The sequence below is a fragment of the Coturnix japonica genome, chromosome 1, assembly GCF_001577835.2.
Source record: "Coturnix japonica isolate 7356 chromosome 1, Coturnix japonica 2.1, whole genome shotgun sequence".
NCBI lineage: Eukaryota > Metazoa > Chordata > Aves > Galliformes > Phasianidae > Coturnix > Coturnix japonica.
Window position 1 is genome coordinate 63,596,662 of NC_029516.1, and position 20,490 is coordinate 63,617,151.

Sequence of the window (20,490 nt, forward strand, 5' to 3'; positions counted from 1 at the left end):
TCAGTCACATGCAGTTGAGGTAGACGGAACATAGTGCAAAGAGGAAGCAGAGATCTCCTTTGCTGACACCGCTGTGATATCTCTTTGTCTCCACAAAATATTGCTCTAATTTCTGCTAGGCCTAGTGCCATAGGAATTATATACATAATGGATTAATCGGTCCAAGCTTTTGTGAGCATTTGGAAGTGATTTTGACTGAGCGGTTGGGAGAAAAGCTGTGTACTATTGTGGTAATGCAGAAACCAAAAGAAAAGGAAAAAAACCCACCCAATTTCTCATTTGTACTAAGGCAGATATACAGTGAAAAACCTCTCTGAAGGCTGCTTAATTGGCATTGCAAAAATACGTACTTTAAATCTTCTTGCACATATGAAAATTGTCAGTAATTGAAGTTATGCCTTAAAGTGTTGTTTGTTATCATCCTTTACTGTATTCTCATTGACAGTTAGTCAGTATGAAGTGATATGTTCTGGTGTGTTCAAATAAGTTCCCTCTGTGGCCAGCAGCCTTTTCTTCATTACTTCATGTGCTCTGTGTGTAAATACAGTTTGGGGCATGGCTGAACAGATCCAAAGCTGAAAATTCAGGTCAGGGAAAGAGTGGAGTCGTGCATTTATTTATGTGTCTAAATAATTTGCACAAGTCGTTTATTTCTAGTGTCTAAAATGCGTGAGCTGCTTTTCCTCATTGTCACATATTTGCCAAGTGACAAATGACAAAGGTTTCAAGTGTAACTAAATGTAACCTTGCTTCCTAAAAGCTCACTATTTTGCTTTTAAAAAGAAGCCTTCTCTCTCCTTTCAGGCCTGGCAGTGCTTTGTGTGTAGTCAGTAGTTTCCAAGGCTGAATATGAATTTCTGATGCTCGTTTCCATTTTCAATCCTAAAATCAGTTAAGCTTTTGTACCTTTGATCTGTGCTTCCTAATTCTCTCAGAAGTCAAGAGTGAAAAGGGTCATTAAAATCAGGGTTTTCTTTTCTCCCTGTTTTTGTGAGTGGGTTTCCTGTTTTGCCATTGTGGGAGGCTCATTCATGTAGTTTGCTTTGTTTTTCATGTTATTCTTTGCTGTGGAGCAGTGGCCATGGGCTCTTTATGCCCTTGAACTCTGCAGATTAACTCCGAATGTGCCTCAGTTCTGTGTGAGTAGCCAGCCTGCGGAACAGAAACACTTCCCAGAAGTGGTGAAGTTTGATGTAAAAGCCCATCTTCCGTGAACCGAAAAGCAAATAGCCTGGCAGAAGACTCATTTTTCCTTCTAGATTTCTACCACTTTTGAATTTCAGCTGTCTTCCTCACAACAAAGTTCAGTTTTCAATCCAGTGTTTATTAATACACCATGGCTGATTTAATCAGACATATGCATTTAGCCAAAAATGATGTAATAAGGATGTGTCAAAATTTAGAGCAGCACTGGAAATTTTAGAACTGTAAACGCACATGTCTGAGCATTTGACGCCGTTCTGAGATACTTTCCATGAGTGTGGATCTGCATGGAAAGGCAGCCATGGTTTTCAGGACGTGCAAATATTGCTTTGAAGTTTTAGGATCAGTGTTAATCCTGAATACATAGAAAAGCAGATTTATTTTTTTTTTAAATTTTTATTTTTTTTTAAGGTATGATCTGGATGAGAGGCATAAGCATCTCGGTGTACCTGTATGTTCTGAGTCTCCATGCACTGACCAAAGTGAGCCTCAGGTGCACAGAAGATTGCTAGCGATGTGCGGGATGTGGTGGTGGCTTCACCAACCATTATGTGTAAGGAGAGGCATAATGCTGGGGCTGACACTGGGACAGCAGGCTATGCAGTGAAGCTTTCCCTCAGTTCTGCAGTGTACCTCTTTACATCTCTTATTTAATGCAGCATATGTAGCCTTAACTTAGGCACTGGAAAAATCCTGGCTGCTCCTTAGGTCTGCTTCCTACCAAGTGCTCCATGACTGTGTCAAGCTGTTTAGGTTTTTGGACATTCAGGTTATTGAAAACTTTCAGCTTCTGTCTTTGCATGAGTGAGCAAATATAAAGAACTGGAACATTGACCTTTCGTGAGAAAAAAGTCAGAAGATATTTCCCTGTGTTAGTCGTTTCAATAAGAAAAACGGTGCTTTATGTCCCTTGAAATAGAAATAAAAATAAGTGCAGAAAGATTTTCCAGGCTCCTAATTAAGACGTGATCAGGAAATTAAGAGGGAAAATGGCAAATTCTTTGGTCATGTTTGTTTTTTTTTGTTTTTTTTTTTTTAATTGCAACATTTGTCAGTCTTCCAGTGCTGTAAAAATACTTGGATTCTTTTCTGTTTTATAATATAAATTGCAAATTCAATTTCCTACTAGAGCTGGATCTGTAGTCTGAGTATTAAAAAAGCCAGAACATTCTCTGGGATATTTTTCTTTCTTTCAGGTGTTACTCTATTAAAACAATAAAAGAACGATGGATGGACCTCATACAATTTCTACCATTGGAATGTAATTTTTTGTATCACTTATAATTTTTTGTTAAATGTTTTTCAGTGTTAAATATCTCAAAGACATTTAAGTAGTATATAATGTAAGCATTTCCCTTTTATCTTAATAGCCTGTACCCATATCAATGTATTTCCAACATGTTTTCTTTGTAATTCTTCTTTACCTACAGTAAATGGGAAAATTGAAAATGGGATATTCACTCCTGCATTAGAAGGCACTTGCAGAATTCTATTTTCAATTCCTTGGCATTTTCAAGATTCTGACTGCAATACTATTCAGCACAGGAAAAAATGGTGCGTTAGTTACAGGTTTCAGATAGTTTAGCGCCCCGAGACTTCTACAAAAACAGAAATCTGGCATCTTCATATTAGGGTCTTAAAGGGATTTTGATTGTCATACGATAGTAAAACATATATCATTTCAGAACTGGGCAATCACCTTATACTGAAAGGCTTCTGAAATCTCTCTTAAGGCGATGTCTCATTATTTAGGAGTTGCTTTTCAGTACCACTGGTGAATAGTTTTCAAGTCCTTTTTGTCTTTCAGCTGTGGCAGATTTTTTTACTAACTTGCCTGTCTCTTCAGTCCTTTGCCATAAATGTCCTTCTGTCCCCTGAAAAAAAAAGATTGAAAGAGACAAAAATAGTTAATAGGAGTTTTCTTTCCAAATGTGGTCATAGTTTCCCACCTGCAGAGCAGAGTTCTGTTGCTTTATTTGGGCTGCATCTTCTTGCAGCTGGCTTTTGCTGGCTGTAATCTCTAATGAGCTGATTGTGTTAGAGGTTTACAAAGGAAATGCAAAGTCTGGTCGTCCAGTTCCTGATGGTAGATGATGTGCCATAAAATCCTAGCTTTAAATCTCAAAGAGAAGAAATGAGCAGTGGGACTTTACCTGTTCCATAGACAGCTGAAGAGGCATCTCAAGAACTGCTAGAAGATGCAATGCAGGAAGAGTAATCATCTTGGTGTTCTCCTCTCTGTTGCTATGTGATGTCTCTATCAGGCTGTGACACTAGAGCAAGATTACTTAAATATCTCTGTGACCTACATAGTCAAATATTCATGTCTCCATGAAAAGGCATGTGTTTTCCAGTGCAGCACTTTATTTTATTTGCCTTTCATTTCATATTATCTTGAATATTAAAAGAGAAAGTTCTTAGCTATTGTGACTGCCAAGAAGACGCAGAATTATAAGATCTAAACAAAAAGTGAATTTTAAGAATCCACAGTTTCACACAGGTTGCTCCAAAAGTAATGCCTCATATATTTCCATAAACGCTGCAACAGATACAGAGAGCACAATAACACTGATAGAGCAGATTTTCAGCTACATAATGCTATTTTTCAACACAATCACCACCACTAGCTGTGCATTTTCACCAACGATGAACAAGAGCCTGCATGCTGCACTCATAAAAATCTGCATGGCTGTCCAGAATGTGGCTTCTGTTTCATGTTGCCGTTGCCACTGCTGATATGCAGTACGCGCCACCTCACTATGCTCACAAGCATCAGTGAATGTCAGTGGATGCAATTTTTTTTCCGTGTGCAAGAATTCAGTGACACATCTTTGCTTCATTTGCACTTCCATGTCAGATACCACTTTGTCAGACTGCCCCTCTGCTGCCATCTGTCACATAGCAGCGTGATGTAATGGAATGTTGGTTGGAAGGTTCAGCCTCTACTGCCGTATCACCACCATCCACCTCTGACATCATGAACCAGCTTAATAACATAAGAGGCATTACTTTTGAATCAGTTCTTCTATATGAAGCAAATAAAAAAAAACAGAGCTTTTTAATTGAGGCACATTAGTTTAGGTGGCTCTACTTGTATTTTGCATATCTGTGATGGGCAATATTCTTCTGCCCTTATGTGTTGAGGATTTAGCAACACAACTTGACATCTCTCCTCACAGAACTCTTATTATTTCACAAAAGACATTTAGTTTCCAAATAATAAATGGGAGAAAAATACAACTGCCAACTTCAGTCAATGCTTTCTGCAGTCTGTTCCAATCCTGGCAGGCCTGCTGATAGCTTGAGACAGGTAAGGCCTGAGGCTTGAGACATGGAGAGCAGGTTTGCTAGATATTGGTAAAGGCTGTTGCTACAGAGTTATTGTTTACTACTCACTTTAGAATTGGTGCAGTAAGAAGGTAAAATAAGAAATACAGGGCACTAGAATTACCATGTTGCCAGACCTGAAATAAAAACAATAACAGAAAAAACATTTGTCTGTTTGTCTCTGTAACTTAGGAATACGCAAATATGGTTATTTTTGTTCTGTTTTCTGTTTCTGGTTACATCCTAAAAGAACATACTTTGGTGGTTTTTAGATATCTGCTTCCTCTTTCTGTACTCCCAGGTTCTAATTGACTGGATTAACGATGTGCTGGTGGAGGAGAGAATCATTGTCAAACAGCTTGAAGAGGACCTTTATGATGGTCAGGTGCTGCAGAAGCTGCTAGGTGAGTTCACACAAGAGAAGGTGGCTCCAGAAAGCGAAAGAAGCCCCAAATTAATCCCTTTCAAAGTTGTGGACTGTCACGAAGTTGTGCAGTAGCTCACTGCTTCACCAGGGGTACAGTTTATTTCACTGATAGCTACAGTGTCAGCTTCCCATCTGTTCTTCTCAGGAACTCTGCCTTTGAAAGGGGATCATTCTTAGGTAGCTCATTTGGGGACTAGGAGTAGTACAGAGAGCTGACATGTAGCAGAAGAAAAGATGAAGAGGAGACCAAGCAGAAACCAGGTGGTCCAAACTTTGTCTTCATAGTTTGCTCCTGAAAGCTTTTTGGACTGAGAGGTTTTTTTTGAGTTCATAATTACTTCTAGGGAAAAAAAAAGAGAATGCATGACAGCAGGCACACACTCACAAAGTGCTCTTAAGTGCAAATGGTACATAAGGAGATACAGTTAATTAAGTGATATTGCAAGCCCTTTACATGTTTGTAGTGTGTGTTTTTGCAAGAATCAAAACTGAGAAGAACTTGTAATGTTAATGTAGTGGCTTACCAGCGTGTTTACAGCAAAGAGACCAGGTATCCATTGTAGATCCCTACTGTTTATTGGAGATAAATAAGTATGGTGAGAGCTGTCTGCTGTGTTCAACAGTGGGTTGATATATTGAATATAAGTGTCAGAGGGGGATGAGAGGATTTAGTGATGCTAATTCCACTGGCATTAATTGAGGCTACTTACTGAATGTTGTGCACATAGTCCTCAAATAACATGCATGCAGTGTTTTGGTGAGCAAAAGCTTTTAAAATTGGTTAACAACAACTGGTGCGTAACATTTGTATGAATACAAAACTGTTCTAGATTTGACGTAGCATCTGTTATGTCACTGTAAGAGAACTTTCAGCTGCCCATTGCTCTGGTGCTGTACTCCTAAATAAAGGCACTTTAACAAATCAGAGCTCCCTATATAGGCCACGGTTTCTGCCCTCAGGCTTGCATACATTTAGAAAGTGTTTGTTGTCCATACATGCATGACTAGTTGGACTTCTACAGGAGAAGAGGTGGGCATGTACATCTTGCAGGCATGAGACTTTTACTTAGGCTGACTTTTCTTTATGTTCACCCTGTTTGGTCACTAACTGGAGAGCAAATGCTTCTTCCCTGGCCTGAAGCCATCACAGCTAGGTCCCAGTGTGGTGTCATCTCAGCATGAATTTTTTGATGGTATCTTGATTTATTCAGCAAGACTTACTCCTGAAACTGTTCATACCCTCTCAGTGATGCAAGATGCAGCAAAGCTTGTCATGCCTGGTGGCGGCGCTCCTGATGTTTGAGGCCTCGCGAGTCAATCCTTAGTTTTACAACAAAGTCTTCTTTTTCCTACAGGAAAGGCTAACAGAGTAGGGTTATAAAACTTCAAGCAGAAGTTACCTCTCCTTGTTTGTGAGAGGCATTTCAAGAATATCTGTCTTGGCGGACAGACAGAAAGATCTGCCTTGATGGGCAGATGAGAGACAACAGCTTGTCTGCAGGTTTACTTTGAAGTTGTTTGAAGTGAGAGATGAGCAAATGAGTATCTGAGCAATTTAGATAGGGCTCCTTGCTTAGTGGATTTTATCAACGAAGTGCAAGCAGTGCCAATGAGAGAGAGGCTGGAATGGTGTAGTGCTTTTGGTGTCAGGGTAGAGACTGACTGGGTTGCTTGCTGACTGGAAGTTCAGGTGGGCGGAGAATGGATTGGAGCTATAACTTGTGACAAAAAAAAAAAAAAGAATCTTGTGGAATAGTTTATTTTTTAATGAAAAATCTAAGGCAATATAAAATAATGCTTACATGTTTTGGCAGCCAGCTTCAAAAAGCCTCACAGACATCCTGGGTAAGGAACACTTTTTTCCATTAAAATTATTCAGATACTGATAACAAATTCTTAGATTGATAGAAACAATCAAAATGTTGAAAGTGTTCATGAATTGATAACCTGCAAATCTTTTCTGTTTGGGTTATTAAAGTAAAGCTGTATTTCTGACATTTAAAAATACATATACAGCTACGTAAAATGTCCAAAAGAAAATGAGTTCTTGAACTTGAAACCAGAAATATTTCCATTTTTGAAAGAGTATGTTTTGACAACTTTAAAATGTTTCTCTAGCCTATCCCATGTTGTGGAAAAGGTTGTGATGAAAGAGTGTCTTTTGTTCTCAAGAGTGGAATACGTAGTTGTTATATGTTCATCCAGTCCTGACTTGCTAGCGCAGTGAGTTTGGCCATTTTTTTCCTCCAGAGTGAAGAGAGAAGAGATCAGCAGTTTCCATTGCTCTGGCGGATGGAAAAGTTTGTCCCACCTTCCTCAGCTCTCTTGTTTGAGAGAAGGATGTTTGACTCCCTGCCTCTTTGGCAAAGGTCACAGTGCAGAAGAAGAGAAAAGTGGCTTTTCTATGATTTTTACAACAAATAATTTTATTATAGAAACAAAGTTAACATTTTAGTTACGTCATTTCAGAAAATAATGCAGTGTTAGTTCATTTTGGAAGTAAACAACTGGGACAACATTATGACAATACAACAATATTGTAGTAGCTTACTTATTTCTTTAAGCCACTTCCAGTAATGTCAGTATGAATCTATGACTCTCTTGAAGGCTTGAGGAGGTGCAGTTTCTTTAGCTTAAATTCAGACCTTCAGCTAGCCCAGAATACATTTCATAAAGCTGAAGTATATGTTTGTTGAACTAATGGAAGTTCCTTGTGTAGGATAGGCTTTGTTGTGCCAAATGTTTTTTGGCGATGAAAGAAAGCAGGAGATGCCATTACTGCTAACTTGTTGCCTGTCTGAAAGTTACTAAATATTTTGTCACCTGATAGGAGAGCATGTTCTGCCAGACATTTATTTGTTTTCTGTCGCAGGATCTATTGGAACCTACACATTTTGATAAAGGTTTGCTTTCAGTTATTTTGCTTTCTGAAGAAAAATGATTCTGTTGGGAAATTTCTAGCAGAGCCCAGCTCTGATCTCCAGTACTCTGCACTTCTTATTCCCACCCAGTTCCTTTATCAACCTGGTATTGCTTGTTTCATTTTGTTGTTGGCTTTATTCAAATACAGAAAAACTGGCTGATCGTAAACTGAACGTGGCAGAAGTGACTCAGTCTGAGATTGGTCAGAAACAAAAGTTGCAAACGGTCCTGGAAGCTGTCCATGATTTACTTCGACCACATGGCTGGACAATCAAGTGGAACGTTGACTGTAAGGACATTTCTGTGGTTTCTCTTTCAGCTTCACAGACAAGGGGTGTGTGATAATCAGTTATTTATTTGCATAGAAGATATTACCAATCCATGCGTAGATTGTAATTGGTACCTTCTTCTGTAGCCCTTAAAGACAGGCATATGTGACTATGGAATAAGTGCTATTGCTTTAAGCGTATGCTGTTATTAGAAAGCTATTTGTTTGTTTCCCAAATTTGGATCCTACAAATACGAGAAATTCAGCAGTCAGTCAATTACTAGAGGGTGATCTAAGCCTTGTGGCCATTACACTGTCCTGTTTAAAGATGCAATTTCTAAGAGGCTAAGAAGGTAGTGCCCCACGTTCCAGCTTGGCCAGTTATGGTCCAAAAGTGAGAATGGAATTTGAGAAGATGCTTTGCTGAGGTAGTGGATGTTATTTGTCTTTTACAGCCAGGAAAGCTTGTGTTAACACTCTGAATATCTTCTAAAAGCAGGATTTTCCAGTACAGTGGAAAAAAAGTGATTGATTCTGACTGTTTTTATTTCATTGACTGGAAAGAGAGCTGAAATGATTGGACTCCTAAATTAGTTATGTAACCTGAAGGGAATTGAATCTGGGCTCTGCTGCCTTTGTTAATTTAGGAAAAAGAAGGGAGAAGGAAAAAAGAAAGAAATTAGTCTTCACTGTAGACCTTTTTCAGTTCATCCGCCTTTTTCCCAGGGATATTTGTGTAAAATAAGATGCCAGTATTCTTTTTTTTTTTTGCTTGTTTTTCCCTGCAGCGATCCATGGCAAGAACTTGATTTCCATTCTTCACCTTCTAGTAGCTTTGGCAATGCATTTCAGGGCTCCCATTCGACTGCCTGAACATGTGTCTGTACAAGTGGTGGTTGTACGGGTGAGTATGAAACTTTATAAAATTTTTGTCAGAGCGATAATTCTCGATTATTCTGATTTCATGTTGCTGGGCTGCTCCTGTCTGTTGCCCTCCCATCTCATTTGGAAAGTTCTTGTCCTAGTTTTTTTAGTGAGTCCTAGTCCTGGGGATGCATTTTGTGTGATTAAATATGATTCCAAGAATATTCTCTTTCTAGTATGTTCAGGACCACTATGTGAGGAAATGTCCTGAGCTGCGTGAGAAGAGGTTTAGATTGGGTGTCAGAAAGAATTTCTTCATGAAATGGGCATTTAGGAGTTGGAACAGGCTCCATGGGGAGGTGGTGGGGTCTCCATCCCTGGAAGTATTTAAAAGATGTGTGGATGTGGCACTTAGGGACATGGTTTAGTGGTGGACATGTCAGTGTTAGGCAGTGATTGAACTTGATTATGTTGAAAGTCTTTTCAAACCTATATGATCACATGATTTTCTATTGCAAGATGAGGTTAAAAATGTGATGTGATTTTGTATAAAAGACAGTTCCATCTGTAACTTTGGCACTTCAGAAAATGCTTTATGCCATGTATTTTTATAGAGAAGTCACTGAAGTACAAATAGTACAGGAGAGAGTTTCAACATTTAGAATCGCCTCATTCTGTGAAGCCTGTTACTGATGTTGTTTTTCCCCAATGACTTATTATTCAGACCTAGATGTGTTGTTTTCCTTGGCACACTAGTGGAGTTTCCATCATTTCTTGCACAGCCTTGTGTTTTTGTTAGCTTTCCTTAGATGTGGAGAATAGATTTCATCCGAGGAACCTTGACTTCTTCCCTAGATATTGCTATAGTTACTCCTTTCTCTGCTTGACTTGAACAGTTTCCTTTCAGTCTACAATGGCTTTACTTTCAGAGCATTTCTACTCTTGCTTTTTATCTTGCCTTCTTTTCCAACTGAAGCTCTCATGACAGCACAGTTTGTAGTGTGTAAACCCAACTTTCCTGAATGATGGTTGCAAAACCGGGCAGATCTGTTCCATCTGGCCATCCTCTGATCGTGCCATGACTATTTGCTGTGGTGCTCAGTGCTGTTGCAAGGCAGGCTCAGCTGCTGGTAACAGGCTATGGAAGTGCCTTCTGCACATGCCACTTCAAGAAGATAAAGTGGTCTTTGCTTTGCAAATATTGATACCCTTACAAGATGCAGTTGAATTGTGGTTGATAAGGCAAGCCTCATTTTCCTTTATATTTAAGTAATAGCATTTTTTAGGCTCCAGACCTGAACGCTCTAGAGGTACAGGGTAAGATATAAGTGATTAATTGAGAGATATTCCCTACCTCACAATAAATGTATACATTCTTTTTGAGAGATGGTTTTGATCTGCTTTCAGACTGCTGTAGTTCTCTCATTTTAGGAACAGTGAATTAGGTATGAAATGATGTGAGTGTAATAGAAGATCGATTTTTATTTTAGTTTCTCTTGACTACTTTAGAGAGGAAAGGGGGAAAAAAAAACATACGGTGGTCAACAGTCCTCTGTCACCCTCATGTTAGAAGTCTCCTTCTGCCCAGGACAGTGAAATGTCTTCTGTAACTGTAACAAGTCAGGACAAAACCCTGGGGTTACAGAGAATGCTTGCCTTTCCTCGTCCTTTCACAACTTATTTCACATCCTGTAGTGGATGGAAATCTTTGGAGAAATTGTTCACACATCCTTTTCTGCTGGAGTTATAGAGAGGATCTGATTCACCAGAGTCCCTGAATCTGGAGATTAGACAGGGCTGAGATGAAGGCTGACCAGAAGTAGGAAAAGAAATGAAGGAAGAAAGGAAGAGGAAAGAAAAAGGAAAGCAAACAAGGAAATCCCACGCTGTGTACAAGGAGTGTTAATTGAAGCTTCAGAAGCTGTAAACTCCTGCTCTTGAACCTAGAGTCTGGGGTCCTGGAAATGGTTGTGGCAACTGCTGGCTGTGAGCCTACCTCAGATGGGCCTGTGCAAGAGCAGGCTTGTTTCATTGCTTGTTTCATTCAGCTTTGTTTATTTCAGTGGAATGCAAGACAAGATATGAACTGAAGTGTGTTTCTTTACGGTGTTCCTGCAGAAGGAATAACTTCTGCTTTATAGTTCGGAAAAATGCATTTTTGTAGTTCAACATTCATCATCTGGTCTAAAAATATATGCTGTTTTAGTAACACAGATCTCTGTAGATGGATTTTACTTAGTCTTTTTTTTTCGCTGACAAAAATGAAAATGGTTACGTTAGCATTATTCTCAGTTTAAGTAAGAAAACTATTACAATTATCAATTTTATTGTTAAATCATTTCTTATTACAGATCCTAATCATTATTAGGGCTCTTTCAAACTGGATCACAGTTAATGTAAGATTATAATCTGAATATACATTTAAGGAGATAAATAAGTAGTTTGTAAAGTGTAGGATGACAAAGCTTTGCAGAATTGATACCATAGCAAGAAAACCTCGAAAGATGTGGGAGAATTGTCCAAGAGCACACCAACACTGAAGTTTTCCAAAGTAGTTAAGTTTCACTCTCATGGGTGACTTTGACACTTTGAATTAAGCTTCTCAGTTTAGTTGAGCTGTTCACGCACTATGCAGATGCCTGAGGTGCTTCTTACCACAAGGGGCTGTGTTTACATGGTGCAAAAATGAACCTCCAAAATTGATTGTTTTAGGTCTTCCTTTCTTCCAAATAAAGTAGAAAATGTAAGCGTGGCAACATAAATCCAAATTATATATGAAGTGTCCTAGCAGAACAAGGGTTAGGTGAGTCTTTTAGTTAAGATCCTGTTGACAGCTCCTTGAAGTGCTGAGTTAAGAGTGTAAGTTTGTACTTGCTTTAATAATAGTGCCACTCAGTGTTTCCCTTTTGTTCCAGCCCTTCTTAATGAGGGCAAGGAGGGTTGAAACTTTGTGGTTTCATTGTGAAGCTCCAGTGAGAATTGGAAATCCCGAGATTTTTCTTACATCTGACAGTCTCCTGATATTTGAAACGTGAACTTGCATGATGAAGAAATACTGTAATTCAGGAAAACAAAAATGTTCTCAGAAGTGAGTGTAAAAGTTGTTTGTAAGGCTCCCTGCCCATTGGTTGTTTTTGCAAGGCTCAGTAATTGCTGTTTTTTGCACTCAGCTTTCCTAGTCCTCATTTTTAACATTGCTGCATGTCCCACCTTGGTGCAGGTGGGAGATCTGAGGAATTTTTACAGTAATTCCTCTGTAGCCTGAGGTACAGAAAGGTCAGAGGCAGAAGACACGTCTGGTGGCAATTGTGCAAGCAATCCTGGTTTTATCGATGGATGACATTTGTTTTGGAATGCAAGGCCAAGGGACCTGGCCTTGTGTGTGTGCTCAGCTGCCTCTGAGAGGGCTGCATAGAAGTGCTGCCATTTCCACCCTCTGGTGAATCAGTGGTGGGTATCCAACCCTCTGCCTCATCAGCAGTTTGGAGGCACTATTCACTAGTCACCTCGTATTGAGGCTTTGTTCACAGGGCACACAGTGACCAAATGATCCAGAAACTGGTGTGAGTACAGCAGAGTCTTGGGATGGAATAAAGATAACGTTGTTCCATATACATGAAAACACTGCTGTGTCAGTTGCTTCCTCATTTTTCCATGCATGTTGTCATCCTGGCTTTCTTTCCCAAACCTTTGGCACCATTCACACAGAATCACAGAATCACAGAATTACCCAGGTTGGAAGGGACCTCAAGGATCATGTAGTTCCAACCCCCCTGCCTGGCAGGGCCACCAAACATACACATTTACTAGATCAGGTTGCCCAGGGCCCTGTCCAACCTGGTCTTGAACACCTCCAAGGACGAGGCATCCACGACCTCACTGGGCAGCCTGTTCCAGGGCCTAACCACCCTTCTAGTAAAGAACTTTCCCCTAACATCCAACCTAAATCTTCCCTCCCTCAACTTAAAACCATTTCCCCTAGTCCTGCTATTATCAGCCCTTTGAAGAGTTTACTCCCCTCCTGGGAGTAAGTTCCCTTCAGGTACTGAAAGGCTCCCTCGGGGGAGCAGGGTTAGGTGTATTTGTGATATAGAGGTAAGGTGTTGGGAAGACAGAAGTGGGCTGGATCCAGCTCTGGGCCAGGCTCTGGAGGGAGCAGCCACAGCTCAAGGGTGGGAGACAGTGGCTCTGACTCTGCTCTTAGCCAGGCTCCCTGGGTGGCTTAGGAAAGCAGCGCTGCCCTCATTTATTGAATAAGGAGTAGAAAGGAATGAATTCTTGTTACTGATTTTTTTTTTTTTTTTTTATTGCAATTCTTATTTTAGATTGCTTCTGGGGAAGGATGTGCTTCTCTTCAAAGCTGTTCTGCCTAATAAGTTCTTGTTTGGGGTTCAGCTGGTGAAAATGATTGAGACTGTATATGTGCAAAGAGCTTGTGCCTGAGGGAGCTGGTTTCCCTGCTTACCAGAGCTAGCAGCTTTCATTATTAACTGTGTCGTCAGTCATTCTGACAGGACCTGGTTCCTAGATGACTGCTGATATTTGAGCTCCTAATGTCACCTTTTTTAACGTAAAGGAGGGAGGCAAGAACATAAGGCTGTGAGCTGTAATGTTGTAACAGACCCATAGATTCAGTGAAAAGAGATGCTGAGAAGTTTTTCTGAATCAGATAAAAACACTTCTGGCCTCAGAGGCATCTGCGACATGCCAAACTGGAGTGCTGGTACCTCTGTATTGAAGTGCTGTGTCTTAACAAGCTAAGGAAGCTGGATTGCAGTGGTCTTAGCAAATACTATCTCTTTGTGGGATTCAAGAGTTTCTGCTCGTACAGAAAAATATTGCAAGGAAACAAAATCCAGCAATAGAAAGATGCAGTCTGTTGTGAAATCACTGCTAAGGTCTTCTATGCTCTTTACATTTCTGTGGTGATGGCTGGCAGGAGTCTGACTGGTGGCTTCACTAACGTGTCTGCTCTTGGAGAGCCTCCCTGGTCTACTGAGGGCTTTGCCAGCACAGCAGAGCCCTAACCAGGGCAGTCTGTTCTTTAGTGCTAGACCTCTTCTGAGAGCCAGGCTGCCAGTAGCGTCAAAGTTTTGGTTGACACTGACCAAAATAAGTAACCCTGGGGTGTTTAAGGTGAGGCTGACAAACTCTCTGATCTGTGTTCCAGGCACAGTGTTGACTCTGATCTCAGGCAGAGAATGGTTAGTTAGTTTATTGGCTGCAAATATATACACATTTCCCAAATGCTCATTTGACTGTCAGCTTGATAAATGAAACGGTTCTAGGAGTGAGCCCTTCTGTGTCAGCTGTTTCACCTCTACCCCTACAAAACTTTGCCTTAGCAAACATAGTTTACACAGTTTTCTCCTCTGGGATTCTGGAGGATGATGAATGTTGTTGAGCCTCTAATGAGCTTCTCCTGCATTAATGCTGTCTCTGTTTCTAACTCCCCCTTCATTTCCAGAAACGCGAAGGCCTTCTTCAGACAACTCATGTTACAGAGGAGCTGACGACTACAACAGAGTAAGCACAGAATGTTTTTGTTTGAGTCTGTGTCTGTGAAATTTTTCACAGGGACAAAACAGAAAAATAATTAAGAAAATCCTGAATGTGTTGCTTTTTAGCTATATAAAAACAACTTTGTTTCTAGAAATATGTTACAAAGGAGATCAGTGTCTTCTTGACATTCTTGTATCAAAAAAACTTTCATCTGGGTACCTCGTTGGAATTGACCTTTATTCCTCCTTCTGCAGGTCACCGTACATAACTCATTTCTGTCTGGAGATGTTGTCTCTCTTAAGTGAAGGACCAGTGCAGATATTCTGGGGGTAGATTAGTTCGACAAAAGGCAATGGCTCGAAACTGAAGTGATACCCTGATAAAGGTGTAAGAAGAGATCTCTTATTTTTGTATGGGACCTAAGGGCTAGAGCTCAATAAAAATAAACATCCTTACTCTCCAGTTTTTGCAATGGGTTTACTCTGCCTTATGTTTTTACATTTCTTTTTATAAGGAAAAGGCAAGACGTGCATTTTGGCTGCAAATAAAAGATGAGGCTCTCCTTCATGTGGCCTGAAGTCAACTTTTCTAAAAGGGGTTACACAGGCCCTCCTTCAGTCTTTCTGTGTATTGTCTCCCTGTGGAGCTGGCTCAGCTTTCCATGGCTTTGAAGATAAATGAAGTACCATGTGGCTTTGCTCAGCAGGGAAGATATTTCAGATGGAAACATTAAAAAATGAGATCATAACATCTCTGTGTGGATGTTAAAGATCCATAGTGTTCTTTGTAGGATCTGAGCTCTGCTTCTGTATTGTGGACCAAAATTCTCCCTATGCTCTTGAACTTGAGTTAGCTTGTCCTCTCTCCTTCTGGTGTGGTTTGGAAGATGGAATCTGTGTGGTAGGGTTTGGACATTTTTTAGCAAGAAAGATGTTTACAGTTACTTCTGTGTGTTTATGCATGTGTTTAGTATGCGTGCTAAGTTACTTAATGATATATAAAAAGAGGTTACTGTTCAATGTGTTGCATACCTGGACAGGTACAGAAAATGCAATAATCAGCAGACTCCAGCATTAAGTGAACACTTTCCAGTTCCTCTGAGCAAATTAGGGCCTGATGCTCAGTTGATAAACATCTGCGTGCTGATGTCACTGGGCTGTCAGTTTTATTTACTTTACAGTCAAATATGATGTATGCTTTCTTTCTTCAGATAAAATAGATTAAAGCAAGATAGATAGCCTTACTCTTTCTGAGCTATGCATTTTAGTCTGTACCGAAGATATATGTAAAAACTGTCCACAGAAAGGTGCATTCATTCACTCTTCATCATAAAAACAGTGATGCATTAAAAAAAAGAAAAGAAATCACAATTCCATATAAACACATGACTTCCATAATTTCCATTCGTTTCAAATGTATCTCCCTGACATCACTGGTGATCTGCTGTGGACACTGCAGCACGTTCCATCATGTCTGCAACATGCCCAGCCTCCTGACACAGTAGGAGCAGTCAGCCCTCGGCATCTTGCAGGAAAAGACCTGTTAAGCCCATGGACTTGTATTTTCAAAGCGATTATTCATAAACTAACACAGTGTTTTTAAATTCTCTGACTTGCAGGATGATGATGGGAAGATTTGGTAAGTAATAAAGTTGGCCCTGATTTTATTTTATTTATGTTTTGTTATATCCAACACAGAAATCTTGTCTGCTTTTTCTCATGAGATCAAGACACTGAATTGAGCAGTGCCACAAGTTTGAACTGTTGGGAAGATTTTCTTAGTCTGCACACAGTGGGTAGAATCAGATCATCTAGTGCACAGCCTTTGTTTTTCAGTCTAATCCTTGTTGGTCTGTTTTCGCTCTTATGTAATACACAGTAAAAATGCCATGCAGGGCAGTATTTCCTATTTCCATTACTTGTGGCCTGTGAACAAAAATCTTTGCAGCCCCCACCAGTAAGTAACACCTTCCTCAGAGCCTGACTGCTTAATTTAAATATAAATGGGCATATGGAAATTAATGAAACAAAGGTACATGGTATGAGTGCAAGGAAAGCTCTGTTTATCTGCCTGTCCACTTGCAGACTCTGGTCCTAATCCTTTTACGGTACTCATACAGTGCTTTCTCTCATAGAATCATAGAATTACCCAGGTTGGAAAAGACCTCAAAGATCAAGTCCAACCACAGCCTAACCATAGTACCCTAACTCTGACAACCCTCTGCTAAATCATATCTCTGAGCACCACATCCAAACAGCTCTTAAACACATCCAGGGACCATGACTCAACCACCTCCCTGGTGGTCAGTGAATGATGCATTTATTTGCAGTTACCCCTGAAATTTCTAGTGTGGTTTGCTTTGGTGTTTAGGTAGACACTAAAACAAGGTGATTACTTTTACCTTGGGTCTCTGTTATGCATCTTCCTCAGACAGGCCCTTAAACTTATGAAGCATAACATCCTGTACTTGGCTGTTGGAGGTGTATTCATTTTAATATATATTTTTTCCCTGTAAAACCAGAGCGCGATGCCTTTGACACACTCTTTGATCACGCACCGGACAAACTCAGCGTTGTCAAAAAGGTAAAAAAAAAAAAAAAGAAATAAATAAAAATCAAGATTTTATTTTCTACATTGGTTTCTTTTTACAAGTTTAGAAAGGTATCCAGAGAAATCTGAAAGTGAAAGAAAAGGATTTTAAAGTTAAAGTTATAAAAAGGCTGCTTATTCCCAAAAGATCACTGCTTCAGAGACAGGTGGTACCTTGATTCATCAGCTTCAGTAAGGCTCTTGTCTGGTTACTGTTTACTGTCCCAGGCTTTTCTGTGTAGTGCTAATAGAGGCATTGATGCTTAGTTTGCAGCCATATATGTTGTTTTCAGTTGCTCCTAAGCAGCCAAAGTTCAGCAGCCAAAGATCAGTGCTTCATGTTGTTGTCTCACTGCATCAGCAGCTACTTCTTTATCTGATCCAATCAAAGTGGTGCAGGTTAGAAAAAGCCACTCTGCAGAGTATTTGCAGTGATCCAGATCATTCTGTCTGGACAGCTGTACATGCTTTTATTCCTCAAGTGCTATCCTGCAGCAAGAAGGCACTGAGCTGAAGGGTAACGAGCATCAGGTGGTGGCAAAAAGTCTTCTGGAAGTGTCTTGTTAAAGCTGATAGAGTTAAGTTACCTATACCTGTGCTACAGTTGTGTTGACTTCCAACAGTGTGTCTGTTCCTTTTGAAAGCATTCTAAGCAAGCTTCTGCTTTGATATTTCAAGACCTGTCTGGCTAAGCAGGATTTTGCACGTGTGAATAAAAACACACAGTACAGATTTGGGTTAAATCCTGACTGCTGTTTTAAGTGCCTATCGCTGCAGAAACAGCAGTGGGCACGGAGCTGTGTGCTGTTGGTACCAACTGTTGGGAGTCTTAGCTGAGTGTCGCTGTTGCCTTGCACTCAACGGGTGTTCTCTAACAAACTGTAAAGATTAGTGGGCAGTAAATGCACCTACTGCTGACCTCATCTTCACAAAGAAACTGCAAGGAAGCAGTGCCATCACCGCCTTTTCCCACTGTTCTGAGTTGTGGTTTATGTACTGGAAAAGATAACAAGTGTGTAATAGCACCACCTGGTGACTCCTGGCTTATGTTGCAACAAAAGTGATTATTCTGTTTTCTTCTTCTTCTTCTTCTTCTTTTTTTTTTTTTTTTTTTTTTTTTCTTTTGGTATTGATTTATTAAAAAGCAAATAGCACAAAGTCGTGTTTATTAAACTTAAAAATGGCTTAAAAGAGTATATTAACCCTTTCATGTAGGCATCACCTATAGTTCTAACATCACTGGTTCTGGTGTTTTATAGTCTCTGATCACCTTTGTGAACAAACACTTGAACAAACTGAATTTGGAGGTAACGGAGTTAGAAACTCAGGTAAGTTTTTTTCTGGTTGTTTAACTTCGTAAATGACAAATGTAGGCCCTCTACCCTGTAAAATGGTGTTATGGAACTGCTTCTCTTTGGACACATTAATTTATAGGCTCTTTTATATAGCAGTGGCGTTCACTGCTGTTAGTTCCCGTTTTGAATGTTTACATGTGTTTCATATTGCTGTTGATTTACATTTTAAGATGAAATTCTTGGATATTCACTATGTCCATTTTAATGACTGTAGAATCCTCTGGATTTCAGGGCAGCTTGACTCCTGGATCAAAGTGGTATGCTGTAAAGCTGTTGCTATAGTTATGGATGGGTGGTGGATTGTATCTTACTAGCAGTGAGGGTTCCTAATGAGCTGGTGGGAGCTCTTAATAGCTGGCTGCCTGGGGCTCTCAGGAGGAATCTGGCCTGCAGCATGCAGTTCATTACAGTGATATCAGTGCTAGCTTTGATCACATCAAAGAGGGACTGGAAACAATTTTGCTATTGCCACAAAGGCCTCTGTGTCCTCTTTATCCTGTGAGCGCTTCTCAGCAGTGTGGATTAGCAACTCTGAGCTCATGTACTGCCATGGTTTGACTGCTGTTTGTTTCCAGGTTAGTTTGTTTAAAGCTCACTGAGGTAACTGTCTACCACTACAGTCAGCTCTGCAGGAGCCCCCCATCTCTAGCACTAAACTGGGTACAGAATATGCTTGGAAACATTAAGTGTGAATTTCAGTGTCAGTGGAGTAGTTCTAACTCTGGAGGTCAAGTTAAGCTATTTTCAGATTGGCTTTTTGGTTGAGAAAAACAGAAACAAGTATTCTTTCTAGAGTTCATCATGCTGTAGAGGGAAGGTTAACTTAATGTCCTGGCAAAAAAGAATAAAAAATCATGACATCTAGAGAATTATTCCGGGAGTACTGATAGCTGATTTGAGTGACTTGGTTTAGTACCCGTCATTTGTTGATATCTTATATCTTTGTTGAAATAAATGAGTGACTTGGTCTGATCTGTCACTACAAATTGCTTCTAAATGTCTCAAAAGTATCCAGCAATTTACTTTTGAAAAGGTTGGAGGATGTCACATATGCCATATCAGGATCACAGGAGAGAGTTCTGTAGGAAATAGCATCTGTCCCCCTCCACCAGCCAGTAAGTAGTCATCCTGTCTGGTAGGAATACAGAAAAGTACTGCTGAGAGTATTTATTACAGTGGTTAGTATTTATGGAAACTGAAGAGTTTGAGTTGGAACAAATTCTTTATGAAGTTAAGGTACCTTAACTTCATACAGTTATGAATGCTACCTGTGACAGCTTTTTTTTTTTTAATTTGAAGTTCTGATTAGAGGCAGTGTTGAATATACATGACTTGAGAGGAGGGACTGCAGTTGAAATTATTATGTACTGTAGAAATAGGATTATGAATATATGAAATCATGTTTTCCAGGAAGTCTGGTTGTCTGGTTTGTTGTTTTTGTTTTTTAAACTTTTAATCAAGAAAGCTTTGTTAAATACAGTAGTAAAGCTGGCAAGGTTCTTCCAGAAAATCAAAGGAGCAAAAGCTCATGTTTAAAATGAGCTTTTAAATAAAGTAATCGCTACTGAGAGCAAGCTGACATATTTCTACGTCATCCCGAAGTATTCAGTAGCTTAATAATTGAGGGTGTTGGATTTGGCCCCTGCCTAGTCAGTCTCAATACTCAGCATCCTTAAGAACTGCCAGTTGTATGTAGCTCCCAGGTAAATCGTTTCTAATTTCTGCTGTCTGGAACTATGTACAGTATATAAGTGATTTAAACACTACTTGACAGATGCTCTTGAATGGGTTAGCATTGTAGCTGATAGGCTTGTTTTATTCAGGAAATGAAAGCAGAGGAAATAATCCTACCATATGTAGGGATAGAGCCTTGTATCATATATGTACATAACAGCGTGCTTCTAAAGAATTCGTTTTGCTCAGCTGTACTGTTGATTCCAGTGGTACAGGTGAATCCAGAGAGCAGATGGAACAAAGCCCTAAGTGCTTATTGCACATGCTGTCAACTCCTTGCTGTTCATGATAGGAAAAGT

The 20,490-nt window shown here is 39.9% G+C and overlaps 1 protein-coding gene across 3 annotated transcripts in view; it reads left to right on the plus strand.

Annotated features, from left to right (window-relative positions):
• The window catches only part of PARVB (parvin beta), a 53,177-nt gene that overhangs the window by 22,674 nt on the left and 10,013 nt on the right, over nt 1–20,490 (plus strand). For all 3 annotated transcript variants that reach the window (XM_015870134.1, XM_015870151.2, XM_015870144.2), the window contains exons 4-10: nt 4,832–4,934; nt 8,028–8,168; nt 8,936–9,051; nt 14,479–14,537; nt 16,132–16,151; nt 17,035–17,096; nt 18,362–18,430. In XM_015870134.1, the coding sequence (XP_015725620.1) occupies nt 4,832–4,934; nt 8,028–8,168; nt 8,936–9,051; nt 14,479–14,537; nt 16,132–16,151; nt 17,035–17,096; nt 18,362–18,430 (570 nt within the window). The remainder of the gene's footprint in view (nt 1–4,831; nt 4,935–8,027; nt 8,169–8,935; nt 9,052–14,478; nt 14,538–16,131; nt 16,152–17,034; nt 17,097–18,361; nt 18,431–20,490) is intronic.